Below are 21,291 nucleotides of genomic sequence, written 5' to 3'. Positions count from 1 at the left end.
TTTAAAGTGATTGGGTACCAGGGTGTGACTGATCCACAGTAAATACAGTTTCTTTGTCTGTATCATAAAGAAAATAGTGTTTCAACTATCAGTTACATCCTTTTATAAATGGCAGGCTACAGCAATCCCCATGTTACCCCAGGTATGTAAGAGTATTTTGTAGTGAACAAGTATGATTAAAAAGCCATGAGCTTGTCACCTAGTATCATACTGGCATATACTGCATCAGATGCCGCCAACGGGGATTGTCAATATAGTTTCAGGGCTTGAGCCAAGGTTTACAGTGACAAACACAAAAGAAGACACTTTAGAGAAAGTGAAAAGCAACAAGAAGTACTTACCCACCTATCTATACATACATTATATATCTACTGTTTATACTGTACATGGATAATGCTGCTTTTCTATACTGTAATTTATGTAACATTACCCGCAGGGGGTGGACAACCACACATTCAACTTCTCTGCAATAAAACTACCATAATGAAATTCATAATGTTCAGGTTTGTTGAAAAAAAACTTTTGATTCAACTCAAGGGTAATAAGTTAATGCATTAATTGCACTGTATTGTATTGTTTTATATCATAAGGTATCAATGTGATTTTGTTCACCACCATTAGCTTGCACACTGAGCAACACAAAAATGAATGCAAACCAATGACATTTCTTTGTGTCTTTGTGGAACATTGTAAATGAGAAAAAACACTTCTCTTCATTGCTTTAATGGCCCAACTGATTAATGTTGCAAAATAGACAGTGGCTGAGCATTTATCCAGCTCATTATCTTTACTTGCTACATTGCCATAGAAATTAGATTTGTCATTGAAAGAAATGTTTATAATGTCATAAAGTGTAGCATTCATTTCTTGCTGTAGGCAATGCATTTCGTTTTACTCAGTGTTTCCTAAGGTGACATATTATCCACTAAATGTTGAAATATATTTAATTTGGACAACATAATGGTTACATCTTGGTACCTGTCAAGTTCAATTTTGGCAATGCTCTATAAATATGCATGCCATCTGAATATGTGTCGGGAGAGAACGAAGGGTTGGGGGTTAATTTTCAATTCAGTGAATTCTCCGCATTATATTTCTCCATCACAGTTGTTTATAGACACCTGCTGCCAGCAGGAAAATAGTTTTTTTTTTTCATTTTTGTTGGTGTTTTTTTCTGAAATGAATGGGATTGTATTTTCAAGTCATTTTCAAGTCATTTGAACATCATGTGCTGAGTAGAAATAGCAATTTGTGCGTGAATTGATTTAAGGTGCTTGTAGTTGCACAACTGACCTTACAACACTGAATTTGTATAATTACTGTATATAAGTTCTTCTCATCTAGTAGTAGTTGACCAATAGCTTCTTCCCCCATTCAATTATTGTGACATTTTCTCACATCATAACAACACATGCAGTTACAGTAATTTAAAATAGTCTTCATTAGTAAAGCAATATAAGACAGGAGCTTCAGTATGAATGTTATGTGTTGCTTGTATAACACCAGATAACCGTCTGTCGTCCAGTTAAAAAAAGTCAGCTGTTGGTTCATTACAGCTTCTAAAGGCTTTGTATGTTTCAATGTACAAACTCTCTCATCGTTTCAGATCCTGCCACTCCCACCTGCCCTGAAGTTACCACTGTGTTCCCGCCATTTCCCATCCCATCTTACCTGCACACCTGTTCCCACTTCCCCATCAGCCGAGTAGCAACTTTCATTCATTCCTCCCCTGCCCGCCTTTTTGACACCTGCTCGCTAACATAATCCCCTTTTGGATAGGTTTGCCTCTTCTCCCCTGCCTGGGGACAGGTGTTGTAAATTAGCGTTTCACTACAAACACTAAACACAGTGCATCTGGTCCTTGTGCATATACAGTGCTGCTCATGAGTTTAGGAACCCATGCTAAAGTTGACTAAAAAGAGGAATAAAAAAATCTTCTTTTGGAAATTGATCTTAATGCCTTAATTAAAAAAATTAGAGGCCAGTTATTTCATGGATCCAGGATACTATGCATCCTGATAAAGTTCCCTTGGGATGCATAGTATTCTGGATCCATGAAATAACTGGCCTTTAAAAATAAAAATCTGCCTGCCTCTATGGGAATTTAACATAGGTGTGTCTATACTTATGCCCCCTGTATTTTAGGTAAGAACATTTATTTATTTACGATACATTATTCATTCACAAAGAAAATTTGTGTTCTTAAAGGTTGGATTTTTCCTAATTTCTTTAATTAAAGCGTAACTCTCGCCAAAATGCAACCTAGGGTCTTTTTGTGAATGTACCCGAGTCAAACTTTCGTTTAAAAGCATATTTAGGATGGAAGCGCGACTTTTAAGATGTACCGTATTTTTGTTTTTCGGTCAAATGGCCTTTTGAATGGGAGTAACAGGGGCACTTTATGCTAGCCTCAAAATATCTATTTTTAAAACACTAAGAAGGCTCGACACAACATGAGACTTTGCTCGAAGTATCACCATGGGCGCTACACCTTAACTACACCGGTGCACAAGGGATATACTAAATCTGTGGCTACTTGTTTTGATATTGACTCGTTTTGACTGCCGAGGTGGTAGCTGCCGGAAACAACAAGAGCTATGGTGAGTTGTTCAAAACCTTTTGTTAGTAAACTCTGGGTACACAAACAATGTTCTCAATGCTCAAGTTCATGTGTAGAGCCCCTGGTGATACACGAGCAAAGTTTCATGTTGTGTCGAGCCTTCCTAGTGTTTTAAAAATAGCTATTTTGAGGCTAGCATAAAGTGCCCCTATTACTCCCATTCAAAAGGCCATTTGACCGAAAAACAAAAATACGGTACATCTTAAAAGTGGCGCTTCCATCCTAAATATGCTTTTAAATGAAAGTTTGACTCGGGTACATTCACAAAAAGACCATAGGTTGCATTTTGGCAAGAGTTACGCTTTAAGGCATTAAGATCAATTTCCAAAAGATGATTTTTGTATGTGGGGTTCATAAAGTAAATTAGTAAGTACATTTTATTTATACAGTGCTTTTCACAGACAAGGTCACAAAGTGCTTTACAATATGCATAGACAATAAAAACATGGTAAAAATAGTCAATAGAATAAAATACAAATACAACAGATACAATTATCAATAAATAAAAGACATAGGCTACCCAAAAGCTAGCCTGAACAAGTGAGTCTTCACTTGTCCCTTAAGAAAAACTCATGAGCAGCACTGTATGTTACTATTCTAATGCTACAGTGATATATATATATAAGAAAGAAAAAAAACTAAACTAAACACCTGGTTATAACCTTGGCCTGTTTTCGGCCTCAAGTAAACTTTTTATTTTACCGGCCTGGTCTCAGAGTAATGCTTTTAGGGTCGAACCTGTTTTTAAAGAGCCTTTTACATCTTCTCTCTGTGACATTTGAGATGCCTTTTAGGGAGAATTGAATTTGAATACTGCAAACAATACACAGACGGTGTAATGTGACCCTGGTAAAAAAAAAAACAACAGAGCTCACCTCTGTCATCCTTTCGTGAAAGAGGCTGCAGTATTTGCGGAGAAGGTGATAAAGCACAAACCTCCTTCTTGTCAAGGTTAATTCCCTACTTCCCAGATACTAGACAGGGCCACAGACAGAGATGGTAAACTTTGTACAATCAGAGGAACAACTGTGTACCAGACTTTACTCTATATTTGTTAAACTATAAGACCTCAAGATAGATAGATAGATAGATAGATAGATAGATAGATAGATAGATAGATAGATAGATAGATAGGGTGTCAGTGCTTGAAGCAAAATACAAGATTATGTGATTGCATAAATAATCCTTTAAAATGCATAAAAATGAAATAATTGGTATGAGGAAACCACAAGATAAGGGTGAATTTTAATTTGAAATAGAAATTCTGCACTATTTTTGCACTATGAAAGATTGAAATAGACTGCTTCCATAATTGAGTAGATTTTATAGTAGCAGCTGTGGAGAATGTAAAACAGCATGGACGGCAACACACAGGTTGATTAGACATTGAAGGTGTGAAATAGTGAAAGGCAAAAAACATAAAGACCAGGCTTGATGGAATGGCTGATGCAGCCCACCAGTCCAATGTGGTTTCTTTGTTTATCTTGAAGGCTGTGGAGCCAAATGATGAAAAGATATAAATTAAAGGCACATGATGAAAGAGTTCTTGGGCCATCAAAAGGAGAAAAAAAACGTTTGTGACAACATGACTCCTGATTTATTGATTTCCCGGCTCAATTTTTTCATCCAGGGTGCTTGGAAAGAGCAAAGCAATCTCTGAGTTTGTTGGCCGTTGTTATATTCCCTTGGCAAATGGACACTCCCCACAAACACACACACACACACACACACAAACACACAAACAAACAAACACACTGGAGTACAAACCCATGCACAAACACATGGAGCTCCCAGTGGGGTGGAGTTTTTAATCCTCAAATACACTGCCATAAATCAAACCCCACTCCCTCATGCCCCAGCTCGTCTTCCTCAATGAAAAGCTCAAGCCAGTGGCACATTAATAGCAATTTACAGGACCAGTCATGCGAGGAGAGGAGCATCAACAAAGTGTCCTTTATTTTGTAATTCCTTATTACTTTCAATCACTACACGGACACTAAATTGGTAAAGAGTAGAAGATGTGACCTACCTACTCCATCACCCCCTCCGAGTGAATGTCATGTTATACCTTAACGACAAACCCCTAATCTTGCAAACAGAATTATCTTAATAAATGTAGTGTGGGGAAAAATATTGAAATAAACATTATGTGGTACTGTCTTTGGGAAAGTCCTGAAAAGGAGAGTGTTTTGCGTTATGGAATAGCATCACTCACTTTCCTCAAATCATGTAAATAATGACTGGTCAAAATAAGATAACTAAAATTAAGGAATAACAATTTTGATGTAGTTAGCATAAAGTAAGGAATAACAACTGTGATGTAGTTAGCTAAAAGTAAGGAATAACAATTTTGATATAGTTAACTAAAAGTAAGGAATAACAGTTTTGACATTGTTAGCTAAAAGTTATGAATAAATAGCTGAAATAGTTAGCTAAAAGTCATGAATAGCATTAGCTTAAACATTTGAGATTTAATCATATTTGTATAACTCGTTATACAAAACCAGACTGAAATACAAATGGTATTCTTAGCAAGTTCACACATTCACCCAAAAAACAAACATGGGAGATTTGTATCTGAAAAGGTACAATTGGTGTTAAGGAACACACACTTTCAGATATACAGTATTTAATCTGTCACATCTTCTTTTGTCTATACATGAAAGCCTTTTAGTTAGTCATGCAAATACACTGCTGTTTTCAGGTGGAATGGCTGAAAAATGAAGAACCTCTTAACTCTGACGGTGCCATTGATACAAGAGGCGACCATAATCTCATCATCTCTGAAGCCCGTCTCTCTGATTCCGGAAACTATACCTGTGTTGCCAGCAACATTGTGGCCAAGAGACGCAGTGCCACTGCCACTGTTGTAGTTTATGGTAAGATATCAAATTCCACATATACTGTGTGATATTTTTCAAAAAACTATGCGTCTAAGTTGAGTCTGAGCCAAAAGGGTGTGACGGTAGAATTCTTTATGGTGTGCAGTACAGGTGATCAAAACAATGTCAAACAGCTTTTTTGTCTGCCTCAACATATCAATTTTCACTACATAAGTAGGCTTTCAAATTGACACCTCAAGCCAATTCCCCAAAGTCATTAATGTAAAAAGCACTGCTCAACCACAGCGTGTGGTCTTTTTTCACACAAGTCTAATGAGCAGGCAATGGGCAAGTGATCCCTCATGTGTAAAAACAAGGAGACACAGACACAATATTTACAAGTACTCAATTATTAATGGTGGAAGGGCAGTGACGTGGGCTGTCACAACTCCCCGTGCTTTATCTGCCAATGCTGAACCACCTTGCGTGGAGCGCTTTGTATAGCTGCAGGCTAGCAGATGCCGTTTCCAGCATTTTTATAACCCTGTAGAGAGCTCTGCAGAGACAAAGGAGAATAAGTGGAATTATAATGTCATACTAGCACCACCTAATTTCACACCAGAGCAATACCTTGTTAATGGAAGTATTTCAGGTGTTATTTTACTGACCTTTCATCCTGTTATTTTTATTTTTTCGGGGAGGAAATTTAGCTGCTGCAAATCCTCTAATTCTTTCTGACACCCTGTTGTTGAGGCCCATCAATCATTAATTTTCTTAATGCTAATGAAGTCTAGACAGGCTCACTACTCCCAATAGCCTCTGACAGATGTACAATGGTGGAAGACTAGTATTTCTTCCTGTCCTATGACAGCAAATGAGCCGATTAGTCAATCATCCCGCATTATTTTAGGCAACAAATCAGAGGAAGAAGTAGACAGAAGGGAAGACACCATTGATCATCTTTGTAAGGACACCTCAGTTTTTCCTGATAAGACATTTATTGTCTTTTGAGTGAACCCCTATGATGCAGACTCGGTGCAGAATAGTAGGCCAGTCGTCATTCTTGTAGTATCTGTTCATCCCTTTCCTTTCATCCTTTGGCACAGTGAATGGGGGCTGGTCATCATGGACAGACTGGTCTCCCTGTAATGTACGCTGTGGTCGCGGTGTGCAGAAACGTTCTCGCACTTGCACAAATCCAGCTCCTCTCAATGGGGGAGCCTTCTGTGAGGGCATGTCGGTACAGAAGAGCACCTGCAACACACTGTGTCCAGGTAAGCACAAGCACATAGTTTTCATGCTGTTAGATTTGGGGTACATGCTTAAAAGCATGCTGTGGAGTTTTTGAAACTGTCAACTCACAGGTTCTAGTTAATAATTCTGTTTAACCCTTGTGTTGTCTTCCCTTTTTGTTTTTCTGGGTCAATCTTTCAAAGGAAAACTTTTTTTTCAACGTTGTGGCCTCCTTCCAAATGTTTTTGTCACTTTTCCCAACGTTTTTGTCACGTTTTTCCAAGATTCTTGTCACTTTTTCCAATGTTTTTGTCGATGTTTTTGTCATTTGTTTCCCCATGTTTTTAAAGCTTTTTCTGACATTTTTGTCACATTCTTCAACATTCTTTCATAAATTTTTCTTCAAATGCTATAAAATTCAATGAAAGTAGTGAACTGATCATTTCTTTTACCATTCATGTTATTTTCCTTGACAATTTGGTTGAAAGAAAGCCAAATTTCTGATATAGAAACTTTTAGAAAATGGGTTAAATTTGACCCGAGGACAACAAGGGTTAAGTCGTGAAATTCTTAAAATTGACTTCAGGGGTGCATTCTAGGAGGCTCTAAGATTTGAGATTTAGATGCTTGAACAAATTGCATTCATTGGTTATTTATTGCCTCAAAGGAATAGTGCAACATTTTTGGGGAAAATGTTTTTTATTTTATTGTTTTATTTTATTCTAACTTAATATATTTGGCTTTTTGATATGTTTTTTGTTATTGTAGCGTGGATGGGGCTACAACTGCATTGTGCAATCCTGTATAATGACGATTAGGTGCAGCCTTGAACCTTGTAAAACTTATATAAAACATTAGTAGTAGTTTTATTGGAAGTTATGTGCTGGAACTTTTTTTTGCTGGGCTCAGTCTTTCGGGAGCCTGATCATAGTGCGGTGCCCCATAAAGCCGCAAGTTGATGTAATTATGCTTTGGCCTTTTTACAGATTGGAATAACAAGATATTGCATGTTAATTAGTAACAATTAGAAGTGCTAGTCAGCAGATTCTTTTTTATCTTTGGACAGAGCCAGGCTAGCTGTTTCCCCCTGCTTCGAGTTTTAATGCTAAGCTAAGTAAACTGTCTGCTGGCCCGAGCTTTGTATTTAACAGATTAACTCTTGGCAAGAAAGCAAATAATTGTATTTCCTAAAATGTTGAAGTGTTCTTTCTTTTCAATGTCAGCATAGCCTTGAATGTATCAGTGTGGAGAGGTTTCTCTCTGCTCACAAACACACTGCCACACAATAATACAGTAAATGTGACGAAAAGTAAAATCAACAAAATGCTCTCTGGGATTGATAACTCAGGAGCCCTTTAAAGCCTCTGTAAGTTGATTTTCGTACCTGTAATTAACAGAGAACAATGTCAGTTTTGAAGGTAGGAAATACACTTTGCAGTTAGCGGTAGTCTCCTTTCCAACAGTTACATTATACCATGAATGCATTGCACGTCTCCACTGCTGTGTGACAGTGGTTTGTATATAAAATCTAATGCAGTGGGCCTTAAAGAAAAGCAAATGAAGATAAAATGCATGAGTAATGGAGAGAGGGAGTGAAAAAGAAAGGCATACAGTAAGGAGAATTTGAGAGAGAGAAGCAAACAACCGAAGCTTAGGATGTGAGAGGAAGAGCAGAGCAGCAGTTCCAGTTATCAAAACTTCCGTGTAATCTGCTCTGCCCAAGTGTTTTTTCTAGACAAGCCCAAATTTATGATTTCAACCACAGCACCAGTATAAAGGGAAATGCTCATCAGGTTTAAGAAAAAAAAAGTTATCAGTGGAAGGCAGTGCACTTCTGCAAACATTATCTCCCCTTTGCCAACTGCCTCCTTCTGAAGGATTCTTTCTGCTGCATAACATAAACAGGGTGCATTTGCGTTTAGATTAGCAGGAAGAAGGGAACCTTTAGTTCATTTGGAGGTGGAAAGGAGGCTTGATGGAGTATAACACAGCAGAGTGTCTTTGTGTCCTGTCACCCTGAGGAGGAGAATGTTTTCGAGAAGTTAGTAGTGCAGCTGTTTTCTCGTAAAGTCCCAAAAAACTATTAAATGTATCAACGTAGGTTTATTGTTTGAATCTTGTATAAGAATAGTGAGTTTTTTTGTCATGTCAGTTAAAAAAGAATTGGTTCTCTTTTTCTGTATTCTTCTATATCTTCTTTATTCTTTTGCAACTTTGCGTGTACTGTATGAGTATGTTTGTTCACACATTAAAGGGACGATAATGTATATGTGCATCCTTGTATTCTTAAACGTTTGCATTTGCCTGTGATTCCCTCAGTGGATGGCGGCTGGGGAGAGTGGAGCGAGTGGTCAGTGTGTAGTTCAGACTGTGAGAGGCAGCGCGGCAGAGAGTGTACAGCTCCGGAGCCCAAACATGGAGGGCGGCTGTGTGACGGGGTGGCACTGGCTACAGACAACTGCACCGGCGGCCTCTGCACACAGAGTGGGTAACACCACCATCTCTCTCCACTGTTTAACAATGAGAAACTGATAGTTAAGCGCCATTACTGTCAGTCCTATTGTTTTCGGGGACTGTGTCATTATAGATTTACTGTTCATAATTTTTGGCAGTGTGGGCTAGATCATGATAGTCATTATACTCATGCTCATTACCAGAACCCTCATCCATCTCCATTATTCATCCTCTCCACATACATAACAGTGTGCACAGGCATGGATGCATACACAAGTAGTAGTTAAATCAACTAAGACTTGTAGCATTCAAAAAGGTCAACGAGAAACTCTCAAATTCTGATGTTTCTCTGTCTTTGCAGATCGAAAGTTGCTACATGATGCTAAGCCACAGGGTGAGTTTGTCCTCAGCTTGCATTACAGACTATTATGTTATTTTAAAGATATCACTGTCTACGAAGAATACTTATGCAATCATTTACTTGATACAATGACCAGATAATATTAGATATAAATTGTGTGGAAGGTGTTGATTGTTTCAGATAGGCTCACGGCTCTTATTTAGAGTCGTCATCACCTTTATAAATTACTTGTACTTCAGCCGCTTGTGTCAGCTGTTGCTAGGCTACACTGTCTACTATTTGCTGGAGTTGTAAAGTAACAACATAAAGTCCATGTTTGACAAGTGCCAATACAATGTTTTTATTGAGAACCCTGACCCACCACTGGCAGTAAGTGAAAGAAATATGTCTGTTGGTTTAGCCTAGCAAATCAGTAACTTTACCCAAACAAAGGGTGTTGCCATAAAATAGACATCTCACACATTTTGATGAGTGGAAAGCAACCATGGTATAAGAGGGATGAATCACTCTGACAGGTGTGGTTATGAAAACTAACACACTCTGCATGACTCATTGTGAATTCTCCCATAGTTAGAATAGAGGCGAGAGTAATTTAAGATACAGATGTTGTGACAGACAAGCAGTGTACAAGATGTATGAATAATTAGTGGAAAATACACAAAATGTTTCAGTTCATTGCAAGCAAATATGTAAGCAGATAGGAGAAGAAATCAATTTTTGTTAAAAAAAAAAAACAACATTCAATTTCCAGTCTGGTTGTGATTTTTGTGTCATGGAGTACACATTTCTGACTAAAACAGTTAGGCAGAAGACTGTGATGGTTTTCTCCACCCTTGGCATCCATTTTCACTCCATTTACAATAACATACAGTATGTTGGATCATGTCACTTGTTAATAATGGACTTCAACAGGAATTAAAGTAAAATACCATTTACTTCTGTAACATTGTGTGGTTAAACTGTATTGTGTAGGTACAATATTGTTAAACAGTTATGCGTGATGATCAATTCTATCAACCGAATCATCTATTCCCAGCTTTGTTATTACCTGAGTTTTACTTCTGTACCAATTTACTGTAAATTTCCATGAATATTATTTTTTGATGCATCAGGTATAGCATTTCAGTGGTTTGTGTCTGTGCATGCATTGCTTTGTGCATTTTTGCCGTTGAGGGTAATGGGCCATGTATGTGTTGATTACTGCTGCGTAGTTAAAGCCATAGGCACATGTTCTCCTTACTTGTCCTTTAACACAGTTACGTATTTTTGTTCGTCAGAAATGGGAAAAAGAATGCAACCAAGCTGCCAAAACTTCCCAAGCCCCCAATTAACCCGGTACTGTAGCTGTTAATGCCGCTTTGCATTATTTGTCAATTTGTCCCCATTTGAGCTTCAGGCTACTTAGAGGATTTCTCAGCATGTCCTGTTTCGGCGCAGATCTCATTATCTTTCAAGAACAAGCTAGCAGCCCCTTTATTTCCCACTCGTTCTTTTTCCTTTGTGGAGTTGGACGCTGCAGTACTGGTGGGACAAGATAGAGCATAATCATTGCCGATGAGCTAATTTAATGAATTGGTTTTGTCACATTATCCCATAGGAACGTAGAGTGCCTCCAACACCAGAGCAAAGCAGTGTTTGAAATGACAGTCAGGTGCTGGGTTGATTATAATCTTCTTCCATCCGAGGTTCCTCATTAGTAGCTTTAACACTTCACGAAGGAACAATGAAGCTGTGCATCAGGAGGCAGGGCAGACGAGGAATAGAAAACAAAAATGGCGCTAAAGTTGTGTGAAACCAGGGTAGACTTGCTTCCCATGAAAGACTTCCATATCTTTAACTCAGCTACAAAGATTTTCAGTTTATTCTGGGAGAAAATGTCTTGCAGCTTCCTAATTAATAAGCACAGCAGAATCAGTAGAAAGCAAAAAAGAAAGTTGCTCAAATATCTTCTTCTCTCTCTTACTTACTCTTACTTTCCAAGGTGTGGAGAACAGCAGCGATGTGGCCTTGTATTCAGGCCTTGCTGCGGGGGTGGTGACAGTGGTGCTGCTGATCATCGCTGTCACTCTTTACCGAAGGAGCCAGAGTGAGTACGGTGTGGATGTCATCGACTCCTCCGCCCTCACTGGGGGCTTCCAATCCTTCAGCTTCAAGACCTCTCGTCAAGGTGAGCCAGTGACTTTGTGTCTTACAAGTCCGATTTACACTTAAAATTGTGCCATTAAATGCTACATCCCTCTGTGAACATAGGCTTCCCACCGCATACTGTATCCAAACTGGGAAGAAGAAAATTAATAAAAGAAGCTCTTAATGTTACCAATGGTTGAAATAACAGAGGGTAGATGGAAAAGATGGGAAAATAATACAGGAAAAGTTGTGTTATATAATAATACAATGTTTAATGGAAGTTTTATAAAGCTTCCTGTAATAATTTCCTTCTGTTTAGGTCATATCCTGAGGAGGACACCTTCGATAATTCACTGTATACATTCAGAATATGAAGCATATGATACAGCAAGTTGTGTGGATTATTTGCTAGAGTCTGGTGCCATGTTGGATAATTTAATTCATTCATTAATAAATGCACACTGTTTGATTCGTGCATAATTATACTCACCACACCATGTTCACACCTATCACTCCTGCTGCTGTATAATAGCTGCAGGTTTTTAATGAACTAAAAGTGAAAAACCCCATACAGTATGTAGACCCAACAGTTGTAGATGATCATTTTGGGTTTTGATATGCATTTAAACTTGTACTAGACACTAAACGTTTTTAATCTATATTAGAAAAATAAACAAACTCAACCTACCTGATGATTTTGAAGAGCGTCTTCACCATCTAAAGATACAAAAAAGTGTGCTTTGCACTTGACTTTGTAATAAGAGGTTGTTAAAGAGCAGTGAAAAACAAGTACCAAAATTGCTCTTCACAACCTAATTAGCATAAATACAACCCACCTTGGCACAAGATGGTTCATTTGGATTCTCAAAATGACATAACAGGCACGAGCACAAGAAAGGCTCCTGCACCCACTAAAAATGGCATTTGGATTGCATTTGTATTTATGTATCTATTTACTTCTTTTGTACATTGACTGGGCTTACGTGCAGTTTAGTGTCACAAATTATTTTCCAAAAACTGAGGGTCCCAAATGATGAGGGTCTTATTTGAGACAGGTTAAGGTTAGGGTTAAGGTTGGGGGTAGGGGTAGGGTTAGGGTAGTGCAGGTGGTTTCTGGTGATCGTAGTCAAGAATATGAGGATTTGGTTGATTTCATTTTCACAAAATGAAAAGTAGCTTTTTGACTGCAAGTGCAATCATACTATTCTAATTTGATGATTCAAAAGACCCTGAAAATCTGTCCAAAATCAAATTAGGTCTACCGTTTGCCTGGTAATACAATGAGATGGCATTATAATATAAATTAAGTGTCATTCTCCTCCAAACATAAGAACTATGCACAAATGAAAAAGGGAGACCAGACACATTCACACTCATTTTTCAGCTTGTCCTAGGTGAAGAAATATATACAGCTCACACACACGCGCACACGCTTTGAGAAGACCACAAGATACATCATGTGGTTCTGATTCTGTTGCACTCATATAAATGTACTCACATGTTAATGTCATGGTTTGTAATATAAACTGCAGAACATGTGAATATATATATATATATATATATATATATATATATATATATATATATATATATATATACATACATATCTAATGTATATGAATATATATATATACATATCTAATGTATATGAATTATGCATAAGTTTCCTTGTATAGTGATATAACAACATACATTTTTTGTTTACTTGACTGTTTTGGAGATTCTTGCTGTAGTGCACCAAATGTCAAATAAAATATAGTATAAAGCTTAATCTATAAAGCACACCATGCATGTATTGCTTTATTGCAAACATCAGTATACCCCAAGCAATAAAAGTTCACTGAAAACTTGTGGTGCAAGCAAATTTTGTGCTCTAAACTATTTTACAATTTAACATATCTATTATTACTTAGACCTTCTTTAGTACCATAACTTAGGCAAAAAATGAACAAGAGGTGTATCATCAGGGTAGTGAGTCAGTTTGTGGCATTATCTGCTGTTTTTTTGTATCATGTATCTAACATACAGCAAAACTTAAATTAATTATTCATGATTCCGAAATTAAAATGTAATTTATTAGTGTTTTAATTTTTGTTCACCCGGCTCCCGAATGAGCATTTGTGACCCTACATTTCCAACATCAGAGCTCAGAAGCGAGGTGTGTTTTGCCCCACAGATTGAGGCATATTTTTACAAGGCTGGCATTATGGGTCGCCACAGCAACAGCTCTCAGCAGGGCATAATAAAGTTCATTTTGATAACACAGCAGGAGCCAGAGAAAGCTTTAATCTTGGTCCCTGTTCTCCTTGATAGAGGGGCTAGAACAGCCCAACCTCCATAAAATCCAACATGCCCTCCCCTCCCTATATGTTGCAGCCTGCTACACACTGCTACAGTAGTTACACAGTAATCATTTCATTTCACCTCTTTTTTGCAAAGACATCCTTGATCATGAGTCACTATGACAACGGCTCAACCAATTCCCAAAAAAAGAAATCGGCAATGAACATTTCTTTGCTCATTAGGATAAACCATGCTGTTTGCTTAACCGTGTCTTTTGTCGTCATTTCATGTTCGCTGAAAACGCTTTTGAATCATTAATCACGCACAAAAATTCACATTACAAAAAAAAAGATGCATCTTATCTATAATAACTTTTCTCTGTTTCTGTGTTTTTTGATTGATCCACAAGGTACTGTGATTTAATTCCAGTACAACATACATACTGTACAAATGGCTACAGTATGTGACTGATTGGGTGCATCACTTGCTGTAGCTGCAGCAACACCCTTACCTCCACCTGCCCCTCCTGAAGTTGGAAATGTATATGTAAAGAAAAATGTAAATATTCACATGAGTTAATTGTTAATACATTGATAATTTAATTCAATGGCAATTTATTCGGACTGTTACAGCATTTTTTTTAAACCACCATGACATCAAATGTAAGCATATTATTACGCCCCAGCTGTTGTTGTTATGCAGTTTTCACTTTTAATTGAGACATTGATACGGTAAGGTGTTTGCCCTTCCTGTATTCATGGTAATAATAGTGTAGTAATAGTCATAGGTGGATAAAACTAATGGTCATGACACGTTTTAGGTTTAATTGTTGAGGCAGTCTAGTTTAAAGTGTCATTCTCTGCAAATGTGATGTCTAATTGTTGACAGTAATTAGCATTTTCTGTTTGTGTGTTTTTCAGCAAACCCCCTGCTAATTAATTCATCCATGCAACCTGATCTGACAGTGTCGCGTACCTACACCAGCCCCATGTGTTTTCAGGACTCTATTGACAAGGAGCTGATGGCCGAGCGCTCACTCCTTGACCCATTGCCCGATCTCCAAGTCAAAGGTCAGAAAATGAAAGTGTTTTGAAAGCCCAATGTCTGTGGTGGTCAACTACTTTTGGCAAGGCAAGAGTTACAGAGCAGTGTGCAGTTCTGCCGTTGCAGTCAGAGGGGTAATCCGTCTTGCTTTGAACCTGCTTTGAGGCAATCTCTAAGAACGCTGTCACAAAGAAAAATGGTCATCACCTTGAAAGGCATCACGAATTGACCATTCGCTAAGCCACGTCCTCCTTAGTTGCTGTTGCTACGTTTGTCAAGCGTTCTGCTCTTGCACAGACTTGCAGTTTACAGTGATATACCACTCTTAATTTATGATGATGTTTGAAAGAATGGGTCCTTGAGTTCCAATATGTTATTTCCATGGCCTAGAAAAGTTCAATCAATATTTGTGAACATGAGCTACTTTCTTTCTCTCTCAAAGCCAGAAACCAGAGAACTTGTCATCAATTATAAAGTCTGGAGCCGCTCCTTAGACAATACCCATATTCTATATATATGTATAGATGTATAGATTTAAATAGAGGTATAGACATATGCATTTATCGATATATAGATATATGAACTGTCTTGGACCATAAGAATAACATGTATGGATTTTGAAAATGGGCGTAGCTCCCCTTTAAAGCAGCCATATTATGCTCATTTTCAGGTTCATAATTGTATTTTAAGGTTGTACCAGAATAAGTTTACATGGTTTAATTTTCAAAAAACACCATATTTGTGTTGTACTGCAGTGCTCTCTCTCACTGCTGCAGATCCTCTTTTCAGCTGGTCTCTGTTTTAGCTACAGAGTGAGACCTCTTTTCTTCTTCTTCTTCTTCTGTACTATCTTTGATTGCACTGCACATGCCCAGTAGCTCAGATGTAGATCATGTCAGCTAGCTAGCTCCATAGACAGTAAAAGAAAGGCTGTTTCTACAACTTCGGTCAGTTACAAGGCAGGATTAGCTGGGAGACTTCTAAATGAGGGCGCACATGTAAGTAGTTCTTTTGTAGATTATGGTGAACTTGTGTGTGTTGTAGTAGTGCTTTGCTATTGAGAACGAGGTAGCATGCTAGCGTTAGCATGCTAGCGTTAGCCATAGCGTTAGCATGCTAACGCTACGAGCTAATGGTTGCGGTTAGCCTGCTCGTTTCGGCTTGTGACGTCACAAGCCGTGCCGATTTTGAACAGCTCACCCAGAGACTGAAGGCAGGACACGTTCAGAAACCGTATCTCACTCTAAACAGCATGGATGGATTTTTTTCAAAGTTTGTATGTGTGTGGAAGCACCAGAGACACAAAATAACACCCCAAATCCCAGAAAAAGTGATTTTTTCATAATATGGGCACTTTAATGTGTACAGCTGCTTTCAGGATGAGGACAACCAATGTTTTGGCAAATTTGGCAAACATAACACTAATGCGATTAACGTTGGCCAGACTCTGCATGCTCCTTGGCTTTGGAAGTAATGCTCTGTTACCAGGGGCGGGGCTAGAAGGGGGGCACGGGGTGGCACCCCCCCCTTAAATTTGATTGCCCCATCCATTGGGCTAGAGTGCTGTCAATCTGACAATTGTGATTTCCATTGGATCGGAGTATTGTCACTTGGCTGCCTGTTCTGCCAGTTTTCCCAGCCATTGTCACATGACAAATTAATTTTTTCATGATGACTATCCAAAATTCTGATACCATGGAATTGTTTTTTGTGTGTTTTTTAAAGTGGCAGACTGAGCCTATGGAAAATGTATATTATTTATCAGATATAGGTAAGGTTTAAGGTTTAAAGCAACACTATGTAACTTTTAACGCGAGCTGTAGGGGGACCGAAGCGGGAAAAGTTACATAGTGTTGCTTTGAGGTTTAAAATGAGAACAAGTGAAACTAATCCTGGAATCGCCCCTGTCGGTTACCACTTTAGGTAGTACGCATGTCAGCCGGACATGCTGACGTTCGCAGCTTATGTAAAAGTAGATAAACACACTGGTTAATCCATTCCTCACACATGTGTTTTGGGGTTTGGAAAGGCTAAATGAAAGATGTCAGCCTTACAAACTCTTCAATGCTGAGTATCACTCTTACTACAGCCCCATGCACACTGCTTCAGCTTGTGGAGAAATACAAAGCTTGACAGGCTTGCTGAGTCTAGTTTCGGTTGCTAAGCTACTGTATTATTGGACGACGGCTGTTTGGGGAACGGTCAAGTGTAGAGGGATTGGTTTTACAGACACCATACTGGATTCAACTTTTAGAGTAATCTTCAAAAGAGCTATTTTATCACTGTTACATGTTGCTGGAGTTTAAAAAAACTGAGATTATAGTGATGCCATATTCCTGTCTTTTCTGCTTTTCTAATGTTTATGATCTGAGTTTGTTTAACTGTAACAAGGTCAGTGTTATTTCATTGTATCTCTAGGTGTGGCAGAAAGGGCGGAGTACCTTGTCATGTCCCACCCTCAGACATTTCCAAGGGGCCTGGCTCCAGACTATAGAGGGGTCGCAGTTGGGACGACGCTGGGCAGAAGAGGCAAAAACCTTTTCACTCCGCAAGTGTCTTTGACTCCCTGCAAGCCTCTCCACAAAGCAACTGCGGTGTTTGGTCATGCTGGAGGCAGGCTGGTGGTGCCTAACACAGGTGAACAAAAAAAACTAGAAATCGCAGAGAAACTGAAATCTATAGCTTCACTTTAAAGCTACAGCAAAGCTGATGATGGGATTCTTGTGTTGCATTTTAGAAGTTGTTTGACCTTGTCAGTGTTGGTCTGCAGCGAATATGTGGAAATGTCTCCGATCGACCAAGTAACATGAACAGGAATATATTATTTAAGGAATTGATAAAGTTAGACAGCATTGGCATTTTTAACTGACCAGCACATCCTTGCAAACCCCATCAACATTTCTCAGTGTATGGAAAGTACCATAGTAAATCCATAAGCTTGTTTGTTTTGCTAGAATTTCTTTTTAGCTTTTGAACACACTGTAAGTAAGTAAGTAAAGTTTATTTCTAGAGCACATTTAAACACAGCTTAAGCTGACCAAAGTGCTGTACAAAGAAGCACTAAGGTGCTGTATAAAAGAACATTGAAATATAAAAATAAAAAGTTGAAAGAAAATGCCAAAGAACATCCCAACAACAAGCAGCAACATACAAATACAGAATCATAGACATGATAACAGAATGAGAGATTAGTGTGTTAAAAAGTAAACATTTGTCTTTAGCCTAGATTTAAAATAAAAAGAGAGAGAGCACATCTTATATCTTATATCTTTACCATTATGTAAACCTGTGATGCTCAGTCAACCACATTATTCAGGCAGCTCTTTCTCGTGGCCTACATTTATCATCCTGTCCCTTGAGGGCCTTTATCAACTGCAATCTGTGTAGATTGGCAGTAATTGTTTATCATACAGTAGAACATTGTGTATGTGTGTGTATCTAGAAAACAGTGTTCTTTTTTGTGACAAAGAGACCGCTGGCAGCATTGATTCAAGCCTTTCGGGACTTGCTTCCATCCGATTTTCCTGGTGCCATCACCTCTCTGGCTGTCACCTTTAGTAAAGAGACCTGACAGCCAGGCAGGTGTGTGTGTGTGTGTGTCGTGTTGTGTTTGTGCATGTCTGGCTGTGTGTTGATCAGTTTTTGCATGTGTGATTCTCTGCAGGTATCAGTCTGTTGGTGCCTCATGGGGGGATCGCGGAAGACACTACCTGGGAAATGTATATGATCATCAACCAGGAGGACAGCAGGTGAGGGACCCTCACTGAGGCGCTGCAGTCTGCTTCTTCGGCTGCTCGCTTTTAATATTTCAACTCGTCGCACCGCATCTCTCATCTCTCTTCCTGCCACGTTGTCTCCTCCTTTCTTTGCTGTACATGCACCGCAAACAGATACACACAGATCCTCTCATACGGAGAATATGCAGTCCCATGTACAGTACACATACACATGTACAGATGCAGACATATCCCCGACCAGCATGGGGTCTTTGCTCATCTTGCAGTCACTACAGGGGAGGACATGATGTGTCACAAATGCATTGGCAGCTGCAGACAGATTACATTACTGCCTTAAGCAACTGTCTCAGCTGAGAAACATACACTCCATGACTCTGGTAGCCTGTTTTGTGTTTGTAGACATAACAGTGACAATATCTCTTTCGTATCGTAAATGGTTAGAGTGGGGAATTTTGTGAACTTTGTAAAGTCATGGTAATATTGATTGGGTTTTTGGCTCGGTGCAATGCGATATGCTACAAGGTTTAGATGCGTGTTGCCTGCCAGCAGGAGTCTATTTCTGTACCTGTGCCGTCAAGATTTTCACAAAGCTATTACTTGGGAAGAAAATGGCATGACAGATAAGAACCGTTTGAAAAGGCGGTGTAATACCTTTGACTTCTTTGCGTCAGAGCCTCAAAAGGTATCTGACAACCAGAAGTCAGTTTTTTGACATGTTCTTGATTTATAGCAGACAGTATCAATGTGTCAGCATATCTGCGTAAAACCCTGCTAGCGAGATATCGCCCTAACAACACAGCTAACCGCCTGCGCTTCTCAATGAAATTGAATTCCTACATCCAAGAGAGAATCAAAAGTGACATTTAGCTCCATCTGAAAGTCATCTCAGCTGACCTCCACCCACCTATTGAGTGCCGAGGGTCATATGGGTAAAGAAACACATCAAAGGTCACTTACAGGTTGCGGCTCAGAGCTCAGTTAGCGGACTGGTTATGCACTCCCCTGCCTAAAGTTTTCCCAATTCAGCCAAGCTGCTGCCCTCCAGGCTCCTGCTTTGCTCTGATAAGCCTGATGCTGTTTACTTCTCTGGCTGGCGTTTAAAAAGCTGCAGGAGCCGTGCACCGCTGAGCTGTCAGTCAGCGCCTATCTTCTGACAGCCGCAGAGTCCAGGGGAGAAATTGGATCCTTTCTTCCCATTCAAACTCGGCCATCTACATAAGACGATGCTTTACTCTGCAAAGAAAAGGAATCGATCAGCTCTGCCTCGGTTTCAGGTGTTCGCAGGAGCTTTCGTCCGTCCTCTGGGCTTTACGAGGTTGTTTTGTGTGTGATCTTCTCCAGCTCAGCGGGCGACAGTGGGTAGTCCAAGGACAGAATCATACTGTGACAAGCTACACCTGATAGGATGTGACTCACACAAGTATATGAGTCAATGAGTTGAGCAGTATCAACCTCATGTTTTGATCATACTTTGCAGGGAGGCACCGATAACTCTGTAGTGTCATACTCAACTCAGACTAGGCTTCCTTTTAATTTTTTGATTGTTTTTAATGTCATGTTATTTCTACTGTCCTGAGTTGATCGACTTCATTTAGTATTTGCCGCAAGTGGTGTCGCTTGCTGATTGCTATCTGGCTAGCATAAAATGCTAACAGTAGCTATTGATAATCTGTGGATGTTGAGTATTAACATTTGACAAGTCAACAAGTAAATTAAAATTAAACAGCTGTCCACAGCACCAAAGCTGTTCACATTGTGTTCTGTGGATTATATCCAGAGCAACAGGGATACTATTTCAGGAAAGATGATTGTTTTATATGTAATTTTTTTATTGCTCTGAGCACCATAAATACAATCCCATTAACCTCCATTGATGATCTGCATTGTCAGATACCACAAGAGTTATGTTGTTGTTTTGTTTGTTTGTCTGTTTGTTTGACTAGTGCAGTGCACATTCAAAATGTGCGTGTTTGGAATAAGCCAATTGCTCTGCCTCCGGTATTGTTGTATTATTCTTTCTCAAGAACCACTCATCTAAACTTCACACTCGACACTGCGCTTCCTTGGGTCCTGAGCAAAACACCTGCCATGACATTGTTGCGTTTACCCTAGCAATGCTATACGAGTATACGTGTCATTTGCTAATAGCTAGCTATTTGGGACCAGGCTATTTCTGGTAACAAAAGCATTCATGCCAATCAGTGTTTGAGTTTGCTACAATGTAACGTCTCTGCTCTCTCCGGTCCCTCTTTCTTCATCTGTTCTTGAATGTAGTGTAGTGTAGGAGAGCGAGCTGTACCCAGCATGCTGTTTAGCGATGTTAACAGTTAATAGGGATCCCCTCTCAATACACTACACAGTGTGTACATAACACACTTCTAATAAATATGTCCCATAGATCTCAAGAGCTTGCACTCAACATTGCACTTCCTTGTGTCCTCATCAATACACCAGCCAAATGTGAAGTCGATCGGATGAATGGTTGTCGAGACAATCGAAGGACAGACATACAGAGAGAGACTCCCTTCATTTTAGTTAGATTTGGTTGAAATGATCCTTTAACTAAAAATATTAACTCTAATTATATAATTACAACTCTGAACCTCCGTT

General features: G+C 39.0%; 1 protein-coding gene across 1 annotated transcript in view; it reads left to right on the top strand.

The window, feature by feature from the left end:
• The window catches only part of LOC116063022 (netrin receptor UNC5D-like), a 188,322-nt gene that overhangs the window by 148,518 nt on the left and 18,513 nt on the right, over positions 1 to 21,291 (top strand). The window contains exons 5-12 of the mRNA XM_031317870.2: positions 5,325 to 5,499; positions 6,549 to 6,716; positions 8,995 to 9,159; positions 9,491 to 9,523; positions 11,472 to 11,657; positions 14,821 to 14,970; positions 17,363 to 17,581; positions 18,609 to 18,693. Coding sequence (XP_031173730.1) covers positions 5,325 to 5,499; positions 6,549 to 6,716; positions 8,995 to 9,159; positions 9,491 to 9,523; positions 11,472 to 11,657; positions 14,821 to 14,970; positions 17,363 to 17,581; positions 18,609 to 18,693 — 1,181 coding nt within the window. The remainder of the gene's footprint in view (positions 1 to 5,324; positions 5,500 to 6,548; positions 6,717 to 8,994; positions 9,160 to 9,490; positions 9,524 to 11,471; positions 11,658 to 14,820; positions 14,971 to 17,362; positions 17,582 to 18,608; positions 18,694 to 21,291) is intronic.

This window comes from Sander lucioperca, chromosome 14 (genome assembly GCF_008315115.2).
Source record: "Sander lucioperca isolate FBNREF2018 chromosome 14, SLUC_FBN_1.2, whole genome shotgun sequence".
NCBI lineage: Eukaryota > Metazoa > Chordata > Actinopteri > Perciformes > Percidae > Sander > Sander lucioperca.
This window is presented reverse-complemented; position numbering and strand designations above follow the sequence as displayed.